This window comes from Neoarius graeffei, chromosome 9, assembly GCF_027579695.1.
Source record: "Neoarius graeffei isolate fNeoGra1 chromosome 9, fNeoGra1.pri, whole genome shotgun sequence".
Taxonomy (NCBI): Eukaryota; Metazoa; Chordata; class Actinopteri; order Siluriformes; family Ariidae; genus Neoarius; species Neoarius graeffei.
Genome location: NC_083577.1, coordinates 19,843,931 through 19,857,987, shown reverse-complemented (window position 1 = coordinate 19,857,987; position 14,057 = coordinate 19,843,931). Strand labels below are relative to the sequence as shown.

Sequence of the window (14,057 nt, the reverse complement as noted above, 5' to 3'; positions counted from 1 at the left end):
GACTGCTCTACAAGTCAAGTTAAATTTAGAATAACTTTGCAAAAACATCTTAGAGATGGCCTCTGAGATCTAGGCAATGGATACTAAAACCATTGTAAAACATAACTGCTAGAATCACAGAAAAGACTGAAATAGAATAAAAGCATGGAAAATTATCTGAAAAATTACCTAATGCATGATAAACATATTTAAACAAAGAGTATGGTGGAAATCCAAAAACTATTTGTGCAGTAAATTTGATCATTGCTGTTAAAATATACCTTACCTATCATAGTAGGTATCACTGGCATTACGTCTAGAAGTGCAGTGCTGAGAGAGTTGTAAAATTGCTGCTGGACACTGGCTAGGTCAGAGAGCTCAGAAACCGTCTGAGCATAGGAAGGGCCATTTGCAATTCTCTGAATTTCACTTCTCAAATTCCTGGTGCCAACACCAAAAATTAAGACTCCACTCTCTTTCAGGGCAGAGGCCGGGAGATCAACATTATCTGTTGACCTTGATCTCCTGAGCAGAATGAGGATATTAGGCACGCCCTCCTGATGTCTACTGCCAGCAGAAGCAGTGAAGACATTTTCTCTCACATATTGGAGAGCTGACCCTGTGTTGACACGTCTCCCGCCTTTGTGCTTTACAGTGCTGATGGCATTGAGGATTTCATCTTTTGTCGAAAAGGTATTCAGATAGAAATGCACCTCGGGATTTGTACTGTACTGCACCACCGAAACATGGTCCATGCTGTCCTCAAAGTTAAACTTTTCCACTAGTCTTTGTACAAAATCAAGCATGGCAGGGAATCCATTCCTAGTCCCATCTGAACCATCCAGCAGGAAGACAACATCCTTTCTGGGACCCTCATAATCAACTAAGAAAGAAACACATCCAATAACAGCAAGATATTTTGGTAAAGTGCATCGGTTGGAAGAAGCAGTACAACTGAGACATTTTCACTGAGTAATTAGCCAATTAAATTAGTTTTTCAAATGTGGTATCTGTTTATGAAGAGGACACAAGTTAAAGAAAAGTAAAGTCATGCTCGTCAAAGTAATCTATTGCTTTAGGACAGTCATACCAAGTGATGGTGGGGAGGACGGAGTAATGGGAGCTGCCACAGCCTCTATGGAAGTCAAAAGTTGGTCTTGGACATTTGGGAGCTCAGTGAAATCTGACACAGTTAGCGCAAAACTGGGGTCAAATGAAATCCTCTCAAGTTCATTGCGTTCAGAGTCGCTTGATCCTATTCCAAAAATCAAGATTCCCAGGTCCTTCAGTGCTGAAGCTGGGATATCGACATTGTCAAATGACCTTCCGGCACTCAACAGGATCAGCATCTGTGGTACACCCTCCAGTCGTCTACTGCCCGAGGAGGCAATAAATACGTTTTCTTTGACGTACTGCAGAGCTGCCCCCATGTTCAGGGGCCTTCCTCCTTTTTGCCTCAAAACTCTGACTGTGCCAAGAACGTCCTCCTTTGTTGTAAATGCATTAAGATAGAAATGAATATCTGTATCTCTGCTGAACTGGACTACAGAAACACGGTCTTTGTTCTCGCCTATGTTCAACCTCTCCACCACTCGTTGAACAAAGTCTATCATTGCGGGGAACCCATTTCTATTGCCCTCTGACCCATCCAGCAGGAAAACAACATCTCTCCTTGGTAGACGAGACTCAACTAGGGATAATTAAGGATAAAAAAAACAACAACACAATATTGTAAACAAGGGTCACAGAAGACTTATTGTGCTAAGCAGCAGCCTGGCTCATGTTGGATAGGGTTCACGGACTGCTCTACAGGTCGAGTAAAATTTAGAATAACTTTGGCAAAAAAATCCCAAAAATGATCGACTTACCTATTGTTGTCGGAGAGATACTTGTGGATCTTATAAGTGCAGTGTTAATGATGGTCAGCAGCTGCTCTTGCACATTGGGGAGGTAAGTAAAGTCTGTCACCGAGAGTGTGGACCTAGGGTCATTTGAGATCTTCTGCAATTCATGTCTATCAGAGTCTACTGATCCCACAGGAAAAATCAAGACTCCAAGCTCTTTCAGGGAAGAGGCTGGCACGTCAACGTTATCAAATGACCTTCCTCCACTCAACAAAATCAATACCTGAGGAACACCCTCTAAACGTCTGCTTCCAGAAGAGGGGCTGAACACTGTGTCCCTTACATACTGGAGAGCCATTCCTGTGTTGAGCGGACTCCCTCCTTTGTGCCTCAGACCTCTAATAGTGTTGAGAATACTCTCCTTTGTTGGGAACGTGTTGAGATAGAAATGCACCTCTGGATCTCTGCTGAATTGCACTACAGAGACACGGTCTCTCCCCTCTGACACAATTAATTTCTCCACAATGCTTTGAATGAAATTACGCATTGCCGTGAAATAATTCCGAGTGCCATCTGAACCATCCAAAAGAAATACGACATCTTTCTGGTCAAATCTTTGGTCAACTACAGAGAGAGAAATGTAAAAAAAAAGTCATATCAACCTTAGTGGGACTATTTTCAAAGTTACCTCCCTCCCAGTCACAGTCTGTATTGTACAATTGTTGGTCAAGTTGACTCGTCTTTTTTTTTTTGTTGGTGTTTGTTTGTTTGTTTGTTTGTTTGTTTTTTTAGTTTTGCACGAAATTTGGCAGTAGTAACCTTGGAGACCATGCAAGGGAATCTGCACAATTGCTTATTGGCTAGCATCTTAGAGATGGCCTCTGAGATCTAGGCCACGTATACTAAAACCATTGTAAAACATAACTGCTAGAATCTCAGAACAGACTGAAATAGAATAAAAGCATGGAAAATTATCTGTAAAATCACCTCATGCATGATAAACATATTTAAACAAAGGGTATGCTGGAATTCCAAAAAATTATTTGTGCAGTAAATTTGATCATTGCTGTTAAAATATACCTTACCTATCACAGTAGGTATCACTGGCATTACGTCTAGAAGTGCAGTGCTGAGAGAGTTGTAAAATTGCTGCTGGACACTGGCTAGGTCAGAGAGCTCAGAAACCGTCTGAGCATAGGAAGGGCCATTTGCGATTCTCTGAATTTCACTGCTCAAATTCCTGGTGCCAACACCAAAAATTAAGACTCCACTCTCTTTCAGGGCAGAGGCCGGGAGATCAACATTATCTGTTGACCTTGATCCCCTGAGCAGAATGAGGATATTAGGCACACCCTCCTGATGTCTACTGCCAGCAGAAGCAGTGAAGACATTTTCTCTCACATATTGGAGAGCTGACCCTGTGTTGACACGTCTCCCACCTTTGTGCTTTACAGTGCTGATGGCATTAAGGATTTCATCTTTTGTCGAAAAGGTATTCAGATAGAAATGCACCTCGGCGTTTGTACTGTACTGCACCACCGAAACATGGTCCATGCTGTCCTCAAAGTTAAACTTTTCCACTAGTCTTTGTACAAAATCAAGCATGGCAGGGAATCCATTCCTAGTCCCATCTGAACCATCCAGCAGGAAGACAACATCCTTTCTGGGACCCTCATAATCAACTAAGAAAGAAACACATCCAATAACAGCAAGATATTTTGGTAAAGTACATCGGTTGGAAGAAGCAGTACTATTGAGACATTTTCACTGAGTAATTTGCCAATTAAATTAGTTTTTCAAATGTGGTATCTGTTTAGGAAGAGGACACAAGTTAAAGAAAAGTAAAGTCATGCTCGTCAAAGTAATCTATTGCTTTAGGACAGTCATACCAAGTGATGGTGGGGAGGATGGAGTAATGGGAGCTGCCACAGCCTCTATGGAAGTCAAAAGTTGGTCTTGGACATTTGGGAGCTCAGTGAAATCTGACACAGTTAGCGCAAAACTGGGGTCAAATGAAATCCTCTCAAGTTCATTGCGTTCAGAGTCGCTTGATCCTATTCCAAAAATCAAGATTCCCAGGTCCTTCAGTGCTGAAGCTGGGATATCGACATTGTCAAATGACCTTCCGGCACTCAACAGGATCAGCATCTGTGGTACACCCTCCAGTCGTCTACTGCCCGAGGAGGCAATAAATACGTTTTCTTTGACGTACTGCAGAGCTGCCCCCATGTTCAGGGGCCTTCCTCCTTTTTGCCTCAAAACTCTGACTGTGCCAAGAACGTCCTCCTTTGTTGTAAATAAATTAAGATAGAAATGAATATCTGTATCTCTGCTGAACTGGACTACAGAAACACGGTCTTTGTTCTCGCCTATGTTCAACCTCTCCACCACTCGTTGAACAAAGTCTATCATTGCGGGGAACCCATTTCTATTGCCATCTGACCCATCCAGCAGGAAAACAACATCTCTCCTTGGTAGACGAGACTCAACTAGGGATAATTAAGGATAAAAAAAACAACAACACAATATTGTAAACAAGGGTCACAGAAGACTTGTTGTGCTAAGCAGCAGCCTGGCTCATGTTGGATAGGGTTCACAGACTGCTCTACAGGTCGAGTAAAATTTAGAATAACTTTGGCAAAAAAGTCCCCAAAATGATCGACTTACCTATTGTTGTCGGAGAGATACTTGTGGATCTTATAAGTGCAGTGTTAATGATGGTCAGAAGCTGCTCTTGCACATTGGGGAGGTAAGTAAAGTCTGTCACCGAGAGTGTGGACCTGGGGTCATTTGAGATCTTCTGCAATTCATGTCTATCAGAGTCTACTGATCCCACAGGAAAAATCAAGACTCCAAGCTCTTTAAGGGAAGAGGCTGGCACGTCAACGTTATCAAATGACCTTCCTCCACTCAACAAAATCAATACCTGAGGAACACCCTCTAAACGTCTGCTCCCAGAAGAGGGGCTGAATACTCTGTCCCTTACATACTGGAGAGCCATTCCTGTGTTGAGCGGACTCCCTCCTTTGTGCCTCAGACCTCTAATAGTGTTGAGAATACTCTCCTTTGTTGGGAACGTGTTGAGATAGAAATGCACCTCTGGATCTCTGCTGAATTGCACTACAGAGACACGGTCTCTCCCCTCTGACACATTTAATTTCTCCACAATGCTTTGAATGAAATTACGCATTGCTGTGAAATAATTCCGAGTGCCATCTGAACCATCCAGAAGAAATACGACATCTTTCTGGTCAAATCTTTGGTCAACTACAGAGAGTGAAATGTAAAAAAAAGTCATATCAACCTTAGTGGGACTATTTTCAAAGTTACCTCCCTCCCAGTCACAGTCTGTATTGTACAATTGTTGGTCAAGCTGACTCGTCTTTTTTTGTTGGTGTTTGTTTGTTTTTTTAGTTTTGCACGAAATTTGGCAGTAGTAACCTTGGAGACCATGCAAGGGAATCTGCACAATTGCTTATTGGCTAGCATCTTAGAAATGGCCTGTGAGATCTATGCCACGTATACTAAAACCATTGTAAAACATAACTGCTAGAATCTCAGAACAGACTGAAATAGAATAAAAGCATGGAAAATTATCTGTAAAATCACCTCATGCATGATAAACATATTTAAACAAAGGGTATGCTGGAATTCCAAAAAACTATTTGTGCAGTAAATTTGATCATTGCTGTTAAAATATACCTTACCTATCACAGTAGGTATCACTGGCATTATGTCTAGAAGTGCAGTGCTGAGAGAGTTGTAAAATTGCTGCTGGACACTGGCTAGGTCAGAGAGCTCAGAAACCGTCTGAGCATAGGAAGGGCCATTTGCGATTCTCTGAATTTCACTGCTCAAATTCCTGGTGCCAACACCAAAAATTAAGACTCCACTCTCTTTCAGGGCAGAGGCCGGGAGATCAACATTATCTGTTGACCTTGATCCCCTGAGCAGAATGAGGATATTAGGCACGCCCTCCTGATGTCTACTGCCAGCAGAAGCAGTGAAGACATTTTCTCTCACATATTGGAGAGCTGACCCTGTGTTGACACGTCTCCCGCCTTTGTGCTTTACAGTGCTGATGGCATTGAGGATTTCATCTTTTGTCGAAAAGGTACTCAGATAGAAATGCACCTCGGCGTTTGTACTGTACTGCACCACCGAAACATGGTCCATGCTGTCCTCAAAGTTAAACTTTTCCACTAGTCTTTGTACAAAATCAAGCATGGCAGGGAATCCATTCCTAGTCCCATCTGAACCATCCAGCAGGAAGACAACATCCTTTCTGGGAGACTCATAATCAACTATGAAAGAAACACATCCAATAACAGCAAGATATTTTGGTAAAGTGCATCGGTTGGAAGAAGCAGTACTATTGAGACATTTTCACTGAGTAATTTGCCAATTAAATTAGTTTTTCAAATGTGGTATCTGTTTAGGAAGAGGACACAAGTTAAAGAAAAGTAAAGTCATGCTCGTCAAGGTAATCTATTGCTTTAGGACAGTCATACCAAGTGATGGTGGGGAGGACGGAGTAATGGGAGCTGCCACAGCCTCTATGGAAGTCAAAAGTTGGTCTTGGACATTTGGGAGCTCAGCGACATCTGACACAATTAGCGCAAAACTGGGGTCAAATGAAATCCTCTCAAGTTCATTACGTTCAGAGTCGCTTGATCCTATTCCAAAAATCAAGATTCCCAGGTCCTTCAGTGCTGAAGCTGGGATATCGACATTGTCAAATGACCTTCCGGCACTCAACAGGATCAGCATCTGTGGTACACCCTCCAGTCGTCTACTGCCTGAGGAGGCAATAAATACGTTTTCTCTGACGTACTGTAGAGCTGCCCCCATGTTCAGGGGCTTTCCTCCTTTTTGCCTCAAAACTCTGACAGCGCCAAGAACGTCCTCCTTTGTTGTATATGCATTAAGATAGAAATGAATATCTGTATCTCTGCTGAACTGGACTACAGAAACACGATCTTTGTTCTCGCCTATGTTCAACCTCTCCACCACTCGTTGAACAAAGTCTATCATTGCGGGGAACCCATTTCTATTGCCCTCTGACCCATCCAGCAGGAAAACAACATCTCTCCTTGGTAGATGAGACTCAACTAGGGATAATTAAGGATAAAAAAAACAACACCACAATATTGTAAACAAGGGTCACAGAAGACTTGCTGTGCTAAGCAGCAGCCTGGCTCATGCTGGATAGGGTTCACGGACTGCTCTACAGGTCGAGTAAAATTTAGAATAACTTTGGCAAAAAAGTCCCCAAAATGATCGACTTACCTATTGTTGTCGGAGAGATACTTGTGGATCTTATAAGTGCAGTGTTAATGATGGTCAGAAGCTGCTCTTGCACATTGGGGAGGTAAGTAAAGTCTGTCACCGAGAGTGTGGACCTAGGGTCATTTGAGATCTTCTGCAATTCATGTCTATCAGAGTCTACTGATCCCACAGGAAAAATCAAGACTCCAAGCTCTTTCAGGGAAGAGGCTGGCACGTCAACGTTATCAAATGACCTTCCTCCACTCAACAAAATCAATACCTGAGGAACACCCTCTAAACGTCTGCTTCCAGAAGAGGGGCTGAACACTGTGTCCCTTACATACTGGAGAGCCATTCCTGTGTTGAGCGGACTCCCTCCTTTGTGCCTCAGACCTCTAATAGTGTTGAGAATACTCTCCTTTGTTGGGAACGTGTTGAGATAGAAATGCACCTCTGGATCTCTGCTGAATTGCACTACAGAGACACGGTCTCTCCCCTCTGACACATTTAATTTCTCCACAATGCTTTGAATGAAATTACGCATTGCTGTGAAATAATTCCGAGTGCCATCTGAACCATCCAGAAGAAATACGAGATCTTTCTGGTCAAATCTTTGGTCAACTACAGAGAGTGAAATGTAAAAAAAAGTCATATCAACCTTAGTGGGACTATTTTCAAAGTTACCTCCCTCCCAGTCACAGTCTGTATTGTGCAATTGTTGGTCAAGCTGACTCGTCTTTTTTTGTTGGTGTTTGTTTGTTTTTTTAGTTTTGCACCAAATTTGGCAGTAGTAACCTTGGAGACCATGCAAGGGAATCTGCACAATTGCTTATTGGCTAGCATCTTAGAGATGGCCTGTGAGATCTATGCCACGTATACTAAAACCATTGTAAAACATAACTGCTAGAATCTCAGAACAGACTGAAATAGAATAAAAGCATGGAAAATTATCTGTAAAATCACCTCATGCATGATAAACATATTTAAACAAAGGGTATGCTGGAATTCCAAAAAACTATTTGTGCAGTAAATTTGATCATTGCTGTTAAAATATACCTTACCTATCACAGTAGGTATCACTGGCATTACGTCTAGAAGTGCAGTGCTGAGAGAGTTGTAAAATTGCTGCTGGACACTGGCTAGGTCAGAGAGCTCAGAAACCGTCTGAGCATAGGAAGGGCCATTTGCGATTCTCTGAATTTCACTGCTCAAATTCCTGGTGCCAACACCAAAAATTAAGACTCCACTCTCTTTCAGGGCAGAGGCCGGGAGATCAACATTATCTGTTGACCTTGATCCCCTGAGCAGAATGAGGATATTAGGCACGCCCTCCTGATGTCTACTGCCAGCAGAAGCAGTGAAGACATTTTCTCTCACATATTGGAGAGCTGACCCTGTGTTGACACGTCTCCCGCCTTTGTGCTTTACAGTGCTGATGGCATTGAGGATTTCATCTTTTGTCGAAAAGGTACTCAGATAGAAATGCACCTCGGCGTTTGTACTGTACTGCACCACCGAAACATGGTCCATGCTGTCCTCAAAGTTAAACTTTTCCACTAGTCTTTGTACAAAATCAAGCATGGCAGGGAATCCATTCCTAGTCCCATCTGAACCATCCAGCAGGAAGACAACATCCTTTCTGGGACCCTCATAATCAACTACGAAAGAAACACATCCAATAACAGCAAGATATTTTGGTAAAGTGCATCGGTTGGAAGAAGCAGTACTATTGAGACATTTTCACTGAGTAATTTGCCAATTAAATTAGTTTTTCAAATGTGCTATCTGTTTATGAAGAGGACACAAGTTAAAGAAAAGTAAAGTCATGCTCGTCAAAGTAATCTATTGCTTTAGGACAGTCATACCAAGTGATGGTGGGGAGGACGGAGTAATGGGAGCTGCCACAGCCTCTATGGAAGTCAAAAGTTGGTCTTGGACATTTGGGAGCTCAGCGAAATCTGACACAATTAGCGCAAAACTGGGGTCAAATGAAATCCTCTCAAGTTCATTGCGTTCAGAGTCGCTTGATCCTATTCCAAAAATCAAGATTCCCAGGTCCTTCAGTGCTGAAGCTGGGATATCGACATTGTCAAATGACCTTCCGGCACTCAACAGGATCAGCATCTGTGGTACACCCTCCAGTCGTCTACTGCCCGAGGAGGCAATAAATACGTTTTCTCTGACGTACTGTAGAGCTGCCCCCATGTTCAGGGGCTTTCCTCCTTTTTGCCTCAAAACTCTGACTGCGCCAAGAATGTCCTCCTTTGTTGTATATGCATTAAGATAGAAATGAATATCTGTATCTCTGCTGAACTGGACTACAGAAACACGATCTTTGTTCTCGCCTATGTTCAACCTCTCCACCACTCGTTGAACAAAGTCTATCATTGCGGGGAACCCATTTCTATTGCCCTCTGACCCATCCAGCAGGAAAACAACATCTCTCCTTGGTAGACGAGACTCAACTAGGGATAATTAAGGATAAAAAAAAAACAACAACACAATATTGTAAACAAGGGTCACAGAAGACTTGTTGTGCTAAGCAGCAGCCTGGCTCATGCTGGATAGGGTTCACGGACTGCTCTACAGGTCGAGTAAAATTTAGAATAACTTTGGCAAAAAAGTCCCCAAAATGATCGACTTACCTATTGTTGTCGGAGAGATACTTGTGGATCTTATAAGTGCAGTGTTAATGATGGTCAGAAGCTGCTCTTGCACATTGGGGAGGTAAGTAAAGTCTGTCACCGAGAGTGTGGACCTAGGGTCATTTGAGATCTTCTGCAATTCATGTCTATCAGAGTCTACTGATCCCACAGGAAAAATCAAGACTCCAAGCTCTTTCAGGGAAGAGGCTGGCACGTCAACGTTATCAAATGACCTTCCTCCACTCAACAAAATCAATACCTGAGGAACACCCTCTAAACGTCTGCTTCCAGAAGAGGGGCTGAACACTGTGTCCCTTACATACTGGAGAGCCATTCCTGTGTTGAGCGGACTCCCTCCTTTGTGCCTCAGACCTCTAATAGTGTTGAGAATACTCTCCTTTGTTGGGAACGTGTTGAGATAGAAATGCACCTCTGGATCTCTGCTGAATTGCACTACAGAGACACGGTCTCTCCCCTCTGACACATTTAATTTCTCCACAATGCTTTGAATGAAATTACGCATTGCTGTGAAATAATTCCGAGTGCCATCTGAACCATCCAGAAGAAATACAACATCTTTCTGGTCAAATCTTTGGTCAACTACAGAGAGTGAAATGTAAAAAAAAGTCATATCAACCTTAGTGGGACTATTTTCAAAGTTACCTCCCTCCCAGTCACAGTCTGTATTGTGCAATTGTTGGTCAAGTTGACTCGTCTTTTTTTGTTGGTGTTTGTTTGTTTTTTTAGTTTTGCACCAAATTTGGCAGTAGTAACCTTGGAGACCATGCAAGGGAATCTGCACAATTGCTTATTGGCTAGCATCTTAGAGATGGCCTGTGAGATCTATGCCACGTATACTAAAACCATTGTAAAACATAACTGCTAGAATCTCAGAACAGACTGAAATAGAATAAAAGCATGGAAAATTATCTGTAAAATCACCTCATGCATGATAAACATATTTAAACAAAGGGTATGCTGGAATTCCAAAAAACTATTTGTGCAGTAAATTTGATCATTGCTGTTAAAATATACCTTACCTATCACAGTAGGTATCACTGGCATTACGTCTAGAAGTGCAGTGCTGAGAGAGTTGTAAAATTGCTGCTGGACACTGGCTAGGTCAGAGAGCTCAGAAACCGTCTGAGCATAGGAAGGGCCATTTGCGATTCTCTGAATTTCACTGCTCAAATTCCTGGTGCCAACACCAAAAATTAAGACTCCACTCTCTTTCAGGGCAGAGGCCGGGAGATCAACATTATCTGTTGACCTTGATCCCCTGAGCAGAATGAGGATATTAGGCACGCCCTCCTGATGTCTACTGCCAGCAGAAGCAGTGAAGACATTTTCTCTCACATATTGGAGAGCTGACCCTGTGTTGACACGTCTCCCGCCTTTGTGCTTTACAGTGCTGATGGCATTGAGGATTTCATCTTTTGTCGAAAAGGTACTCAGATAGAAATGCACCTCGGCGTTTGTACTGTACTGCACCACCGAAACATGGTCCATGCTGTCCTCAAAGTTAAACTTTTCCACTAGTCTTTGTACAAAATCAAGCATGGCAGGGAATCCATTCCTAGTCCCATCTGAACCATCCAGCAGGAAGACAACATCCTTTCTGGGACCCTCATAATCAACTACGAAAGAAACACATCCAATCACAGCAAGATATTTTGGTAAAGTGCATCGGTTGGAAGAAGCAGTACTATTGAGACATTTTCACTGAGTAATTTGCCAATTAAATTAGTTTTTCAAATGTGCTATCTGTTTATGAAGAGGACACAAGTTAAAGAAAAGTAAAGTCATGCTCGTCAAAGTAATCTATTGCTTTAGGACAGTCATACCAAGTGATGGTGGGGAGGACGGAGTAATGGGAGCTGCCACAGCCTCTATGGAAGTCAAAAGTTGGTCTTGGACATTTGGGAGCTCAGCGAAATCTGACACAATTAGCGCAAAACTGGGGTCAAATGAAATCCTCTCAAGTTCATTGCGTTCAGAGTCGCTTGATCCTATTCCAAAAATCAAGATTCCCAGGTCCTTCAGTGCTGAAGCTGGGATATCGACATTGTCAAATGACCTTCCGGCACTCAACAGGATCAGCATCTGTGGTACACCCTCCAGTCGTCTACTGCCCGAGGAGGCAATAAATACGTTTTCTCTGACGTACTGTAGAGCTGCCCCCATGTTCAGGGGCTTTCCTCCTTTTTGCCTCAAAACTCTGACTGCGCCAAGAATGTCCTCCTTTGTTGTATATGCATTAAGATAGAAATGAATATCTGTATCTCTGCTGAACTGGACTACAGAAACACGATCTTTGTTCTCGCCTATGTTCAACCTCTCCACCACTCGTTGAACAAAGTCTATCATTGCGGGGAACCCATTTCTATTGCCCTCTGACCCATCCAGCAGGAAAACAACATCTCTCCTTGGTAGACGAGACTCAACTAGGGATAATTAAGGATAAAAAAAAAACAACAACACAATATTGTAAACAAGGGTCACAGAAGACTTGTTGTGCTAAGCAGCAGCCTGGCTCATGCTGGATAGGGTTCACGGACTGCTCTACAGGTCGAGTAAAATTTAGAATAACTTTGGCAAAAAAGTCCCCAAAATGATCGACTTACCTATTGTTGTCGGAGAGATACTTGTGGATCTTATAAGTGCAGTGTTAATGATGGTCAGAAGCTGCTCTTGCACATTGGGGAGGTAAGTAAAGTCTGTCACCGAGAGTGTGGACCTAGGGTCATTTGAGATCTTCTGCAATTCATGTCTATCAGAGTCTACTGATCCCACAGGAAAAATCAAGACTCCAAGCTCTTTCAGGGAAGAGGCTGGCACGTCAACGTTATCAAATGACCTTCCTCCACTCAACAAAATCAATACCTGAGGAACACCCTCTAAACGTCTGCTTCCAGAAGAGGGGCTGAACACTGTGTCCCTTACATACTGGAGAGCCATTCCTGTGTTGAGCGGACTCCCTCCTTTGTGCCTCAGACCTCTAATAGTGTTGAGAATACTCTCCTTTGTTGGGAACGTGTTGAGATAGAAATGCACCTCTGGATCTCTGCTGAATTGCACTACAGAGACACGGTCTCTCCCCTCTGACACATTTAATTTCTCCACAATGCTTTGAATGAAATTACGCATTGCTGTGAAATAATTCCGAGTGCCATCTGAACCATCCAGAAGAAATACGAGATCTTTCTGGTCAAATCTTTGGTCAACTACAGAGAGTGAAATGTAAAAAAAAGTCATATCAACCTTAGTGGGACTATTTTCAAAGTTACCTCCCTCCCAGTCACAGTCTGTATTGTGCAATTGTTGGTCAAGCTGACTCGTCTTTTTTTGTTGGTGTTTGTTTGTTTTTTTAGTTTTGCACCAAATTTGGCAGTAGTAACCTTGGAGACCATGCAAGGGAATCTGCACAATTGCTTATTGGCTAGCATCTTAGAGATGGCCTGTGAGATCTATGCCACGTATACTAAAACCATTGTAAAACATAACTGCTAGAATCTCAGAACAGACTGAAATAGAATAAAAGCATGGAAAATTATCTGTAAAATCACCTCATGCATGATAAACATATTTAAACAAAGGGTATGCTGGAATTCCAAAAAACTATTTGTGCAGTAAATTTGATCATTGCTGTTAAAATATACCTTACCTATCACAGTAGGTATCACTGGCATTACGTCTAGAAGTGCAGTGCTGAGAGAGTTGTAAAATTGCTGCTGGACACTGGCTAGGTCAGAGAGCTCAGAAACCGTCTGAGCATAGGAAGGGCCATTTGCGATTCTCTGAATTTCACTGCTCAAATTCCTGGTGCCAACACCAAAAATTAAGACTCCACTCTCTTTCAGGGCAGAGGCCGGGAGATCAACATTATCTGTTGACCTTGATCCCCTGAGCAGAATGAGGATATTAGGCACGCCCTCCTGATGTCTACTGCCAGCAGAAGCAGTGAAGACATTTTCTCTCACATATTGGAGAGCTGACCCTGTGTTGACACGTCTCCCGCCTTTGTGCTTTACAGTGCTGATGGCATTGAGGATTTCATCTTTTGTCGAAAAGGTACTCAGATAGAAATGCACCTCGGCATTTGTACTGTATTGCACCACCGAAACATGGTCCATGCTGTCCTCAAAGTTAAACTTTTCCACTAGTCTTTGTACAAAATCAAGCATGGCAGGGAATCCATTCCTAGTCCCATCTGAACCATCCAGCAGGAAGACAACATCCTTTCTGGGACCCTCATAATCAACTACGAAAGAAACACATCCAATCACAGCAAGATATTTTGGTAAAGTGCATCGGTTGGAAG

General features: G+C 42.7%; 1 protein-coding gene across 1 annotated transcript in view; it reads right to left on the bottom strand.

Moving 5' to 3' along the window:
• Nucleotides 1-14,057, bottom strand: part of col6a3 (collagen, type VI, alpha 3) — a 96,485-nt gene that overhangs the window by 65,980 nt on the left and 16,448 nt on the right. Inside the window, exons 15-30 of the mRNA XM_060930509.1 lie at nt 13,401-13,997; nt 12,361-12,960; nt 11,581-12,180; nt 10,777-11,373; nt 9,737-10,336; nt 8,957-9,556; nt 8,153-8,749; nt 7,113-7,712; nt 6,335-6,934; nt 5,531-6,127; nt 4,491-5,090; nt 3,713-4,312; nt 2,909-3,505; nt 1,848-2,447; nt 1,070-1,669; nt 266-862 (exon numbers count right to left, since the gene is read on the bottom strand). Coding sequence (XP_060786492.1) covers nt 266-862; nt 1,070-1,669; nt 1,848-2,447; nt 2,909-3,505; nt 3,713-4,312; nt 4,491-5,090; nt 5,531-6,127; nt 6,335-6,934; nt 7,113-7,712; nt 8,153-8,749; nt 8,957-9,556; nt 9,737-10,336; nt 10,777-11,373; nt 11,581-12,180; nt 12,361-12,960; nt 13,401-13,997 — 9,582 coding nt within the window. The remainder of the gene's footprint in view (nt 1-265; nt 863-1,069; nt 1,670-1,847; nt 2,448-2,908; nt 3,506-3,712; nt 4,313-4,490; nt 5,091-5,530; nt 6,128-6,334; nt 6,935-7,112; nt 7,713-8,152; nt 8,750-8,956; nt 9,557-9,736; nt 10,337-10,776; nt 11,374-11,580; nt 12,181-12,360; nt 12,961-13,400; nt 13,998-14,057) is intronic.